The sequence below is a fragment of the Pseudorca crassidens genome, chromosome 6 (assembly GCF_039906515.1).
Source record: "Pseudorca crassidens isolate mPseCra1 chromosome 6, mPseCra1.hap1, whole genome shotgun sequence".
Lineage (NCBI taxonomy): Eukaryota > Metazoa > Chordata > Mammalia > Artiodactyla > Delphinidae > Pseudorca > Pseudorca crassidens.
Window position 1 is genome coordinate 60,317,214 of NC_090301.1, and position 12,795 is coordinate 60,330,008.

A 12,795-nucleotide genomic window follows, 5' to 3' on the forward strand; every position below is an offset into this window, starting at 1 on the left:
CCCTGCCGGGAGTTCCCCTCGCGGGGACGGGTTTGGCAGTGATTGCCCCATTACAAGACTTGACATTCCGCCCTGGGGCCTGGGGCCAGGCGATGCCGCGGGTAGGCTGTGTTTAACGAAAAGAGAGAGCAGGCAAGTCTTGGAGGAGCGGCCATTCCACCTCCACGTGAGAACACAGGCAGAGTCTCTAGATAGACCTTTCTTTCTCCGGCCGCCTCCGCTCCTCTCCGTCCTCCCGGTCGGGCCAGACCGCAAACACTGCAGTGTCTTAGCAGTTTGCGGGCTGCGCAGCGCTCCCAGGATTCTCCGGAGGCCCGTTTTGGGAATCATCGGGAGTCCTGGTGCCACTGGCTGCGTCCCGGGTCCGGTCCCGCCAGCGCTAGGAGCTGGAGGGAGGAGACCAGCAGTGAGGTTTGGGCGCGGAGCCCGGGAAGGTGGAGAAAGGCTCTCTGTGATGGGTCGGGACTGCGGGCCAGAAGATTAGAACTCAGGGGAAAGAGAAAAGGCGAAGGAGAGGGAGGGACTGGACTTGGAGCGCGCCGGGGTAATCCCAGGGGGCCGACTCGGGCCCGCACAGAGCAAACATGGCGGGCTTACCCCGCTCCCACTCCTGCCCTCCTTTTTGTGGCCCAGGAGGCTCAAATACCCTAGAGATGAAATCGTCGCTCACGGAACAATGGCGACTTCTGGCCCTGGAACCCGACCGAGTCCGGGCTGCTCCGAGCGGTGGCCGCACTTCCGTAGGCTTCTCCAGCCCGGAGCCGCAGCAAGCCCCCCCCACCCCGCCCCGGGGCAGCCCCCGCCCCGCCCCATCCCTCTGCGGCCCTGGCCTTGGCTTCTTAAAGTCGCAGGCTGTCTCAGTGCCCGAGAGAAGCACCGCCCAAGTGGGGAATGGGTGTTTCTCGGGGGCGCTCTCTCTCTGCGGTGGAGATCAAAGAAACGCCTAGGAGTTCACGGGGCGGGCCCCGAGGATCCTCAGATCCTCCTCTTCCCAAAGCTTCCCAAAAAGCAGGTTGGTGTCCGCCGGCACTGGGCGGCACTCTGTCTAGGGGTGATGACCGCCTCACACCAACTCCTCAGCCAGCTACCCCCACACCCCACCTCCCGCCCCCTGGACTAGGCCTGCAGATTCCAGGGCCCTACTTGGCTGCACTTTGGAGGGGGTTTGCGAGAATACGGGAAAGGGGCCGAAGGAAGGAGGAGGGGAGAACTGGAAAGAAAAGAAATAGAAGAGGTGTTGGGAGGAGGAAGGGGGGTGGTCAGAATCCTGCTCAGGCACTTTCTTGCTTAGTTGCCGCATTTAGGGTCGGGGTCCTGGGCCTCTCAGGCATCCCAGCTGGGGCCAGCCGGCACGCGGGAAAAGGGATTCTCTTTTCCCGCAGGAGAACAGTGAAAATTTGCCTTGGGTGGCCAATTTTCTCATTTGCCCCTATTAAAAGAAAAAGCCCAAGAAATTCAATTAAAGCCACCCTGGCCAAGGCGCTATTTGAGGCATGAATGTCTCCCCTAAAGCTGCAGCAATCATGTGGCATTAGACACTTCCGGAATCCTATAGCCAACCTGAAAAATCCCAGACCCCCTTTTTCCCTAATTTTTGCTCTGATCTGTAATTTTATCCACATTTGCACTAGTTTGAGCATTCTGGCTCTCCCATCTGAAAGCCTGCAATTACTATATAATTCTTCGCAATTTCAGATGTCCTAATATGGACTGTAATTTTTGCGCAAGACAATTTCCTGCTATTTCAAGCATCAACATTGTCAAAGTTGTATGTACATAATAAATGGGAATATCAATGCATAGTTTTTAGCATAACATCTTGACTCCTCGATAATTATATCCGTTCGGAGCCTACGCAGAATTAGCCTGAATTGCATGGTAACTGCTGCTGCTTTAAAATTTTTAAAAATTACTCATAATTTTCCCAAAGATTACCAAGATCTCGAGTGCACAATGTCATCAGCGTAATGAAGAGTAAACATTTATGCTAATAATCTGCAATTTTTTTCATCAGCTATAAAGACAGAGGCTATATAGCCGAAATTTTCAGTCCTATTCTGCAAGCGCAGCGCTGCAAAAAGCCTGCGGCGCTCGGAGGCGTCTGGTCCTGGAGACCTCTTTCCACTCTTTACCTCAGGATAGGAGGATGGGGCTGGGGGATACTTTTTGGTTTTCTGGTTTTGTTTTGCTCTGGTTTGGTCGCTTTTGTATTTCCTATTTTTCCTTTTTTTTTCTTTTTTTCCTTTTTTTTTTTTCTTTTTTGCCTTTTCTTTCCTGTCATTCTCCCAGCCAAAAGCCGCCTTCGACCCTTTTGATTTGATGTAGCAAAGATTGTGTCCAGATTATCTGAAATTGACACTGAAGAAGGTAAGGGTGGAAACCGGTTTCATTTTTCAGAGGGTTGGAAGGCTGCGCTGCGCCCGCCGCAGCGGCTCCCGCTCCGGGAATAGGAGGGTGGGGGGAGTGATTATGTATGCACCAGCTAATTCTTCCATCAAAACTTCTTGTCAGCGATGTCAGGATTATTTTTTTTCCTTTTTATAAAAACACTTGATGTTTCAGGAAGTGTTAATCCCTGAAGGTTGGGGGATGAGGGAGGGGGTATGAGAGGAGTGGGTGGGGGGGTGACAGTTTCTTGAACCTGGGGAAGGCACCCTTTAGAGCCGTTTGCCAGTCTACACTGAATTGGGGTTTGTTGTAGAGCTGGGACGGAAGGAGGGTTTCTTTGAGTCGTGAGAGAGAGAGACCCTTACCCTCTCTATTGCATTTGATAGAGGTTTCTATGGCCATGAGGGATGAGAAGCAGAAAAGTCCGCTTTAGCCTTTGATTTCGGGGTGTTTAACCCAGGCGGTGGGATGACAAAAGCTAGAGATTTTTGAAATCGGTTTTTTAAAGATACAGAATGAAAGACATGAGTAGCAGGATAAAAATATATAGCTAGGGGCCTGGATTGCTTCTTTCCTCCCACTTTTTCTTGGGATCGAGTTTCACAGGTTTTGTATCCAGCACCCAGACCTACCTTTCTTCTGGTGACAAAAATTGACAATTTCTTCAAGGGGAGAGATTTAGTTAATTTCTACATCAAATGACTCTAAGAGTAAATTCATACTTCTGTGCATATAGATACGGGGGATTCTAAAACTTTTTGTGGCTCTTTAAACTAGTGCAGAATAGGCAAGTCTGGAGAGCCATCTGACCTAGCCCAGTGCAGATCTCAAAAAGAAAGAAATAAAAATAAAACATAACAATCAACGAAGGAACGTTGTGAATTATAAACCTGTTTCCAATGTTGTATTTTAAAATATTGCCTAGATTTAGGAGCTTGATTTTTCCATAATTAGACCACTACTAGCAGGGCCACTCAGTCCCCAGCTTATGAAACCCAAGACCAGTGAGGAGGGGGCTGGGGATTGTTGCTTCTGTCCCTCCACCCCCACCCTTACCCCTTTTAGAGCGAGTGTGTGAGAGAAGATATTAAAGAGGTATCTGTTGTTTGGCAATTTTGCTAAGTCTGTCTTCATTACTTCGACGCAGTGCATTTGCTAATTTGGAGGCCCGGCCATTGACAAGCTTGCTTCATACACCTGCAAGCAATTTGCCGGCTCCGGTACCGGAGAATTGCAGAGATGGCAGCTCGCACCTATTTGATTTTTTTTTTTCTTTTCTCAATGCACAGCAAATTTGGCTTTCAGTGCGTTATCTCTTTTGTTAATGCAAAAAGATTCCCTGGGCGAAAAAATTGCTCATAATTACCAGAGAGATGGGGAAACTGCATTAGAATAAATAAACCTGAAATTACTGTAATTATGTTGTGTTTGATGGGCCCGGCTTGTAATCAAGAAGAGAATACAGTGAAATGATGCTGACCCTCTTGGGTTTGCAGCTGTATGCGCACTTTGGGGTCTTTTTTTGCAGAAAAGAGTCATTTTGATAATCATTAAGCTGTGTGTAACCTATTTCAGAAGTGTTTTAAAATGAGGTTCACATTTTTTGAACAAGGGGAAAAAAATCCCAAAATTGCATTTTGCCATTACAGACTCATACATAAGGAAAGGTTGTGTTTTCTAAGTGACAATTGTTAAGACATAATATTCAAAATCAGTATTTAATCATTATAATGAGGTATTGTTTAAATATAACCACCTTTAGATTATTCATAGTTTAATTAATATACTCATTATGAAAATCTTTGAATCAGATATTTGATGAACTACTTGTCAGTAACAAGGCAGCATTAATTAGACCTATATTGAGATTAACATTTTTTAAAAGTACAACCGCTTATAATTATAATAGAGCCTAACTAAAGACCGCCTTCGTTGAGCTAAAACTAATAATTTCTCTATTTGAACTGTTAGCATGAGATTATTAAATTAGTATAAGCTAGTATCTCAACGTATTAAAATCCACTTGACCAAACAGATTTTGCCTGTGGCTTCAGGCGTTGGGCCCTGTCTGCCGTCTGGGGTACCAGAGTTGGATGCTTGAAAGAAATCCGCCCAAACCTTCCCGCTAGCAAAGTCACATTTGGCAGGGGAAACCAAATCCAGGAAGGTCCCTGTCCCCGCGCCGGAGCCCAGCCCGGGAAAACAGTTCCCTCTTTTTAGCTTCGACACCCGCCCGCATGCATCCTGGTCTCCAAGGTCCGATCACCTCCCCTTAGCCCTCCAGGTTCTGGGGGCTTGTGGGAGAGGAAGAGCCCCACTCTCAGGCCCAGAAGGAGCCTCGAGGTTCCCCGCTCCATTCCCCACCACCTCCCCTGCTCCCTCCACCATTCCCCCCCTTCCCCTCCCTTTCCTAAAGGGCGTCGGAGAAGCCTGGAGCATCCGATCTTTCACCAGCACCAATTGAAAAATGGGTGATTGTCATAACACAGATCACTGCCTTCCCCTCTCTGCTCCCCACCGCGCGCTGCAAAGGGGCCCCCAAAGGCGGAGCACCAACCCCCTCGGGAAGCAGTGTCGGAAGGCGAGTTCGAGGGAAGCGGGAATCTTTCAAAGCAGCCCGTCGGGGCCCGCAGCTTTCCTGAGCTCTCTCAGCTTGCTGTGGGGCCTGGGGCTGAGGCTGGTCTGGGGCGCAGGAGGAGGGTGCCAGACTGATGCTAGCGGCTCAGAGCCCACGTTCTTCTGGAGTGTACTGATCAAAACGGTCCACCGGAGGTGCCCCTTAACCGCCTGGCCTTGGGACTTCTGCGCTGGAGGGGGTAGGGGCTTGGCTTGACAAGCTCTCAGGTTCCGTCGAGTCAGCGGAGCCCACCTGCCCCTCCCTCCTCTCCTCCGCTTCTCCTAGTCGCAGAGAAAAGCCCGGGGTCATTAGGCAGGAATGGGCCTCTCGTTATGGATGGGCCCGGATGGGTGGGAGTGGCTGTGGAGGGGCCCGGGTGGCGCCTTGGGACTGTCCCCCGGAGCTCACTGATTGATTGGGGGGTAGCGTGACAGACGTGTCCTTCCGGCCCCTTTCCTGCGTCTGGCCTCGTCTTTTCCGCCTCGAGATCCAGCACCCTGCGGGTAAGCAAAAGCCGGGAGGCCAGATCCTGGCGGATTCGAGGGGCATAGTCGGGTGTCTCCACTTTCAGTCTTCCAGGCCCCCTGCAAGGTGACTGGGCGCGGGGGGCACTTACATCTCACAGGGCGGCTGCTTGTGAGCTCTGCTTTCATCTCATTTCAGACGGCCTTCACAGTTCCTTTGGTTCCTGAGCCCTGGCTCTGCCAGGCCGCACCTGTTCATGATTCCCCTTCCCAGGAACCCTTGCCACCGCCCTCTAACCCAGGCAGGGATCAGACCCTTTGGGGGGGGGGTGCAGGAGTTAAGTCTTGAAGAATGGTCCCAGCAGGGGCTTCGCATACCTCCGCCGTTATCCTGCTATGTTTGGAGACGGGAGTCGCTGCCCCTGCCTCATCTGTCCCCAGAGGTGGCAGTCTGCTGCCTGGCCCCAGCACCCCTCACACAGCACACCAGACAGCAACTCTTTCTCGAAACCATAATTTTACTGTCTCGGAGAAACTTTATAACTTATTTACAAAGTTCTTTCCCCCCCCCCAAGATACAAAGCAATAAGTTAACATTCTCAATATAAAACTAAACTTTGACATAGAGAACACAAAACACGGTTGATTTCATTTGATCACATTTTCCAAATTTCACAAGAAAAATGTCAAGATTCTCATTTCACAAAGCATCGGGTTTTACAGCCACACACAACAGAAAAAAAGCTAAGCTTGTGCAACATGTTTACAGAACAATAATAATAACAATAATAATTAATAACAATAATATGTACAGCAATTAGATCCTGCACTGGAGACTGTGCATTCAGGGTGGTGACTGGCATTATTCTGTGGTCGAGCCTCTGGGGATTGTTGTAAAGCTGCTTTCGTCTTACTTTAAAGCCCACCGGCATTAGGGCACTGGCGCACCCCTGCACGTTTTCTCTCCCCGCCCATCAGTCCTCTCTCTCCACAAGGGAAGAATTAGGATTTTCCTGCTTAACCAGGCAAAGCGATCAAGCGTTCTTCCCGAGATGAGGAAATTGTGTTGGCTTCATTTCTTTCTCTCTCTCTTTTCTTTTTAAAATAATACGGGACATGTAAAAAATGCAAATCATTCGTTTCCAACCTCTCCATACCAGCGAAGTACAAAAGTTACTATATAAATTAAAAATCACCAGGTCCTCCTTATTCGTTTTTCCGGGTGCGTTTAAAGTAATGGGTACGTTTGGACCCTGCGCTCCTCGCGCCCCACAGAACCGTGAACTGACCGAACATTCAGCCTCAAGCGAAGTCCATTTCTCAATAAATAAAACCCCCTCCCTCCAATTTCCCCCAATCCCCGAACGAGCCACACAGATGGTTAGGCAGGCCCAGGAAAAGGTCCGAAAAGACAAAACGTTCCAGTATCCGGAGCAGGGTGGCCCGGTGGACCAAGCCTCCTCCGACCTGGTGACTTTTTTCAGCGGCCGAAGAACGAGGACAGCGGACGGAAGAGAACCTCGACTTCGTCAGCGCACAGATACAGAGCGAAAGGAGACAAGAAACGGACAGGACAGAAAGAGCTTTTGCTTTTTCTACATTGTTTTTTGTTTTGTTTTGTTTTCCTGATAGTCCCATACAGCTGAGCGTCGGCGGTCGGGTCCGGCGGGATCTTGCTGCGGCTCCCGCTGTCTCAGGCCGCTGTGCCTGCGCTTCGAGGCCACTCTGCTGTCACCGCGCGGCCGAGGCCGGGGTTCGGGCAAGGGCGTGGGCGCCAGGGAAGTCGCCGAGCCAGACCGCGCGGCACTCGGAGGAGGCGGCGGGCGTCCTGCCTTTACTGTTCCTTCTTCTTTCCCTCTGGGCCCTTCTCCTCCGGACCCACGGCACGCGGACGGGGCGGATGGACCGGGAGGCGAGAGGGGCCCGGGCAGAGGGAGACGGGAAGGAGGCGGGCGGATGCGGACGCGCAACCTCACATGAGCTGGGGTTGCTGCATAGCTTCTTGGTGCGCCGAGGGGTACCACGACGTGTAGCTAGGGATGTAGGAGCCCGCGCTGCCGCCCGAGCCCTTCCCGGAAGAGGAGTTGGGGTTCCAGCCGGGTGGCACTGGAGGAGAGCCTGCAGACAGCGCCCGGCCGTTGGCCAGCGCGCTACCCTCCAGAGCTGCCCCGCCCTGCTTCATCAGCTTCTTGAACTTGGAGCGCTTGTTCTGGAACCAGATCTTGACCTGCAAGAGCGGACAACAACGTGACTCGGTCTAGGTCCATTGTGCCTACCTTGGTCCTGGGGAGATAAGGGGGCCGTGGGACAGCGAGAGAGGATACCCCGCGGGCCCCTGCCCTGAGCGACCTGGCAGCTCCCTGCTGGAGAAGCATACACACCCCCCTTCCCCCATAAGAACCGAAGGCTGGGAGGCTCCACCGCGGGCCGCCGGTGGCCGGCAGGGGCAGCTCTCTGAGAGCCAGGGAGCGTGGTGGTGAGCGGTGCAGGGATCCAGGCCTTCGCCTGCCTCGGGACTCAGCCCGAGCCCGGCAATCTTTTGGGGAAGACGCGGAGCCTGCATAACATCGAGGCTTCAATTCCAGTATGAACATCAATAAAAGAACCGAATGGAGAAAAGAAGTGGAGGAAATTTATTTCCAGTGTGACCCGCCTTCTCTTTGCGCCATCATTTCAGCCCTTGAGCAAGTTGCGGGCTGACTGAGGAGGCCACAGGGTTTTGTTAAACTTTTCATTTGGACTCAAATCCACCTTTCCTTAGCGTCTCCTAACTCTGCTCCAAATCCCGGCCCGGACGTTGGAAACCCGCACCAGTCGTGATCAGAACGCCCAAGGGGTCCCCGGAATCTTAGAGAAACCAGGGAAGGAAGGTTCCGTTTCTCCTCCAGGGTCTGGGATTTGGGAGGTGAGAGGGCCGAGGAAAGGATTCCCCCTGCCAGCCCAAACCGGTGAGAAGGCGGAGGAGGAGGGAGACAGAGGCTCGGGCCCAGGCCAGGAGTGATTAGCCACACACTTTAAAGCAAAGAAGGGATTAACCCCCGCGTCTATTGTTCCAGTTGTTCGGGCACGTGTGACCTCAGAGTCCCCAAACAAAATGCCTAGGGAAATCCTTCTTGTGCCCTAATCAGATTGTCCAGGAACGGAGGGCAGCGACAGAGCCAGGGCAGAGAGAACTGCGGAGGAAGGAGAGATGTTGCGAGAGCCGGGGTGGGACACACACACACACACACACACACACACACACACATCCCGACCCCTGACGCCCAGAGAGCAAGAAATGAAGCTGCGGGTGCAGGTTGGCCGCGGGAAGCCTGCGTGGCGCCACAGTGGGGCAGCGCCGAGGTACCTGCGTCTGCGTGAGTCCCAAGGAGGCCGCGAGCTCCGCCCTCTCGGGCAGAGCTAGGTACTGAGTTTGCTGGAACCTGCGGTTCAAAGCCTGCAACTGCAAACTGGAATAAATCGTCCTGGGTTTGCGGATCTTTTTCCCCTTGCCATTGAAGCGCACTTCACCGCCTTCCACCACCGTGCTCTTCTCGGAGTCAGCCCCTGGAGGGACAGCAGAAGTGGGGGCCGTAGTTAAGGCGAGGGACTGCCTTTAGTGCGGGGAGCCCAGAGCAAGTGACCGCAGAGGGGTGGCAGAGGCAGGACCAGGAATGAGAACGCTCAAGAAACTCAGAAAGCCAGGGAAGGGTCCCGCCAAGTCCAAAGGGCCCGACCCCGGCCGCTGCAAGCGGTCTGGGGCAGTTCCCAGGCGCGCAGCTCCTGCCTTTGCAGGGAAAGTTTGCTATTTTTACAGGCGGTAGTTGAGGTTTAATTACCCTTAATTGCATACATTGTTTACAGCGCTACACAACAAATAATTACCGAGACTAATAAGTGCACATGTGGGTTTCTGTTTTCCACCAAGGCATTGTGTGCTCGGCTCACGGAGCCACCCAGAGGCCCAGCCAGTGCCAGGGGACGCTCTCGGATTTATCCTTTGCTGGATAGTTGCAAGTTGCGTGGATACATATTTTAAAAATTTCTTTGCTATGGCAGGGATTCATTTACTGATACCCAAAACCTTTCACTGCTTCGGCGCCCTCCCCACCCCCATCCCATGTCTCTCTCCTCCACTCCTCTCCCTCCTTTCTCTCTCTCTCCTCCTCCTCCTCTCTCTTCCCCCCCTCCCTCCCTTCGCACCTCTTCCTCTCCCTGGCAGGCGCACGTACCTGGGTCCTCCAGGCGGCTCTGGGCGAGGCTGGCGCTGCCCGGGTAGGACTGCACCGAACTGATGTAGGGGCTGGACGCGTGGCTGCTGACCGAGTTGACGTAAGGGTAGCCCAGCGGTCGGGAGAAGGACGAGGCCGAGCTGTAGGCGCCGTCGGGCTGCGAATGGCCCGCCGAGTGTAAACAGTGCATGGAGTAGTGCCCGTGGGACATGGGAGAAGGAGACATTTGCTGGTTGGGTGGCCCAAACTCCATAAACACCGCCTTGCCCGACACGGGGCTGTTGAGACTCTCTGGCATGGTGGTCATGGTCATCTCTTCTCGCGGGGTCTGGGTGTGGGTCTCTCTCTCCTCTGCTTCCCTTTTGGGGGTCTCTGTGTTTCTCAGGACAGGAAGGAACCCAATTTAAGCGTAACAGGGGTTTTCACTTTCCATTCATAAGAAAATGGAGTTTGTCTCTTTGAAAAGTCTAAGCATGATGCTGCCGAGCTCCCCAAACTCGCTTCAAAGCTTTGACTCAGCCAAGGTCATAAATATTCATGAGCTGGCGGAGCTGATTGGTCCGCTGTCTTGCATAATCACCGGGGATTGGTCCGAGGCGCTCCGGCTCCGCTGGACTAGAGCGGGCGAGGCGGCCCGGCCTCGGGAGAGACGCATCCACACCTCTCGGCCGGGGCTCCTCTGCAACAGAGCAAGCAGCGTGGGGCGCACAATGGGCTGCGGCGTCCGCGCCGGGACCTCCGCGGCCCGCGGCTCATCAGCCTCCCGCCTCCCCGGCGCGCCTTACTTCCCAGAAATCAACCAGTGGTTCGGCGCCGCCGCCCACCCCCTCCTACTGTCCCCACCCTCCGCCCACCCCCAACACCGGGGACCAAGGCAGTTTCTCCTAGCAATCGCCAGCCGGTCCGGTGCAGAGCTAGGGCGGCTCTGGAGCCCGGCCGCGGCCTCCCGTACGCGGAGTCGCGCAATGGGGGCGCCGGAGGCGGTCAACAGAGCGCTGTCCTCCCGAGAGTCTCGTGCCTAGCGCAGCACTCTCCCGGCGGCGCCTCCCTGTCCTGGGTCCGCTCTGCCACATCCCTGGGGGCGGGTTTGGGGCCCTCCGGCCGCACTCACTCACTCGGCCGCCGCGCCGCCGCCGCTCCCTAGGGCCCGCTCGCATTGCTCCAGGCCAAGCTGGCCACTCCAGCTCGAGGCTGCACCGGTCTGATTAAAACAGTGCGCGCGGAGAGCCAGGAACCCGCGCTTCTCCTCCCAGGAAAGGCGACCGCACCGCCCCCTCCCCCCAACACCCACCTCCTGTTTCCCTCCCAACCTTCCTCCTCCTCCCCCCCCTCCATTCCCTCTGCGCCGAGCGCCCCGGCTCACTCGCCCCTAGGGCGCGGCACGGAGTGGAGCCTAGGAGCTGGCGGGCTCAGTTCTGCTTGAGCCGCGGACGCCAGGTGGTCATTTTCCGGCCTCCTGGGGTCTGGCGAGAGTACCCGGGGTGTAGGAGTCCTGGAGGATACCAAAACCCGCAGCAAAACCAGGCCAGTGGTAGGCTCGCTTGTCTGTGTGTGAACACGTCTCTCATTGTCACCCAGGATACTCCTCATCTCCAGGGGTCAAAGCGGGCGCCACTGGGCCTGGGGTAGAGCTGGTGGAGGCAAAAGCTGCCGCGGCGCCTTCTATCTGCTGGGGCGCTAGGTACAGAAAAGTGCACAAAAGCCCCCGCCGCCACCGCCACACAGCCACCCCCATGAGGCGTGGCGCGCACCACGCAGGCTGCCAAGGGGCTGTTGGTTCCCTATCCCGCCAGCCCCACGGTGAATCCCAAATTACTTTGTTAGGTAATTAGAAAGTGTTGATAATTATTTCTTTCATAATTTAGCGGTGTGACGGGAACAGGGAAATGATCTTGTGAAAGTTCACACGTGCAGATGTATTAGTTACTGATTCATTTGATTAAATGGTAGTCTCAAGTGCTCGGATCCGCAGCTGAAGGCGCCCCATTAGCATAACACTGATGTTTAATTTTCATATGCATAATTAGCCATATATTTAACACTAATAGCAACATGCAGCCTTTCAGCCTTAAACAGCCCAGGGTTTGATCTGGCCTGAGCTGAACCTTCGCCGAGGCACCTTCCCCTTTCTAGAGTGCGTAGTGATCACAGGACAAACCTCTGTAATCAAGCACATTTTGGCAGAGGGAACACCAATAAAAATGAACATTCAAAACAAATTACATCGGTGCTGTCGTTACAGATATTAGTGGAAGGGGCTTCTCTCTTTTAACTTCTGTAGCAGCAGCTGCTGCCCGGGGGAATTCCTCTCCTTTGGTTTAAGGGTAAGATATTGGGGGGCAGAGATATTTCAGGCAGTGTGGTTGGAGCAAAAAATAAAAGCCAAGCAAAACGAAACAACCAATCCTCCAAACCAATAACGGGTTTGCCAACGTTTTAAAAGATTTTTCCTTCTTTCTTTCTTTTTCTTTTTTCTTTTTTCTTCCCCCCCTCCCCACTTAATCGCCGAAGCACACGGTGAGGCTTTGTAGCAACAACCAGCTAATGACTCCGCCACCAGACAACTCCCGGAGCCGTTCCACTCCTCTTGTTTTCCGTGTTGCACTTGTGGTTTTAACTGCTCTTTCCTAGCGCCTGTTTTGGGGTGCGGAGTGCGGTGCGCCCTGCACCGCAGCTGATGCCGCCCGGGCCCCCGGTCTCCCGCGCGCCTCATGGGCCCTGCCCACGTAAGTGATCGCCGCGGCTGGCGCGGGGCAGGGATTGGGACGGAGGGAAGCAAGGCTGGCGATTCCGGCTGCTCAGGGCAAGGCGTGAGGAAACCCGACGGCTGGTCTGCCCTGGGCCAGTTTATTCCAGAGAACTGCAGGGTGGGGGAAAGGGAGAGAGGCGGCCACAGGTCGCGATGGTCTACAGGGCTCTTTGCCGTTCACTTCTGGTGGGGGGGAATCCAAGTCTTCCGCAGCGCAGGGGACAGGGCTGGCTCCAGGGAACAAAAGCCCCGCACGGGAAATGGTTTCAGAGCCTGGGTTATTTTAAAAATGAATTGTATCTGGGCGAGGGAGTGCCTACACTCCGGAATTATTTCTTAGCCCCAGAGAAGCAGGTTTGGGGAGGG

General features: G+C 54.0%; 1 protein-coding gene and 1 long non-coding RNA gene across 3 annotated transcripts in view; both read right to left on the bottom strand.

Moving 5' to 3' along the window:
- LOC137226519 (uncharacterized) overlaps positions 1-775 on the bottom strand; it is a 47,799-nt gene extending 47,024 nt beyond the window's left edge. The window contains exon 1 of one of the 2 annotated variants that reach the window (XR_010944389.1): positions 671-775. This is a non-coding gene — a long non-coding RNA (uncharacterized lncRNA). Of the gene's footprint in view, positions 1-646 lie in introns of both variants that reach the window. The other variant, XR_010944388.1, reaches the window with a different exon arrangement.
- Positions 776-6,000: 5,225 nt separating this feature from the next.
- Positions 6,001-10,946, bottom strand: DLX1 (distal-less homeobox 1). Its single transcript, XM_067741533.1, has 4 exons — positions 10,796-10,946; positions 9,681-10,359; positions 8,816-9,015; positions 6,001-7,696 (listed from the first exon to the last, which is right to left on the bottom strand). Exons 2-4 carry the CDS (start codon positions 9,991-9,993, stop codon positions 7,442-7,444), a joined length of 768 nt encoding a protein of 255 aa, XP_067597634.1. The 5' UTR covers positions 9,994-10,359; positions 10,796-10,946; the 3' UTR covers positions 6,001-7,441.
- Positions 10,947-12,795: the final 1,849 nt, after the last annotated feature.

Bases quoted from the DNA above. Each gene is read 5' to 3' on its own strand.
- DLX1 (XM_067741533.1), bottom strand. From the start codon at position 9,993: ATGACCATGACCACCATGCCAGAGAGTCTCAACAGCCCCGTGTCGGGC. The intron at 9,016-9,680 runs GTACGTGCGCCT...CTGTCCCTCCAG, and splicing joins GAGCCGCCTGGAGGACCCAG to GGGCTGACTCCGAGAAGAGC. The intron at 7,697-8,815 runs GTACCTCGGCGC...CCGCTCTTGCAG, and splicing joins TGGGACTCACGCAGACGCAG to GTCAAGATCTGGTTCCAGAA.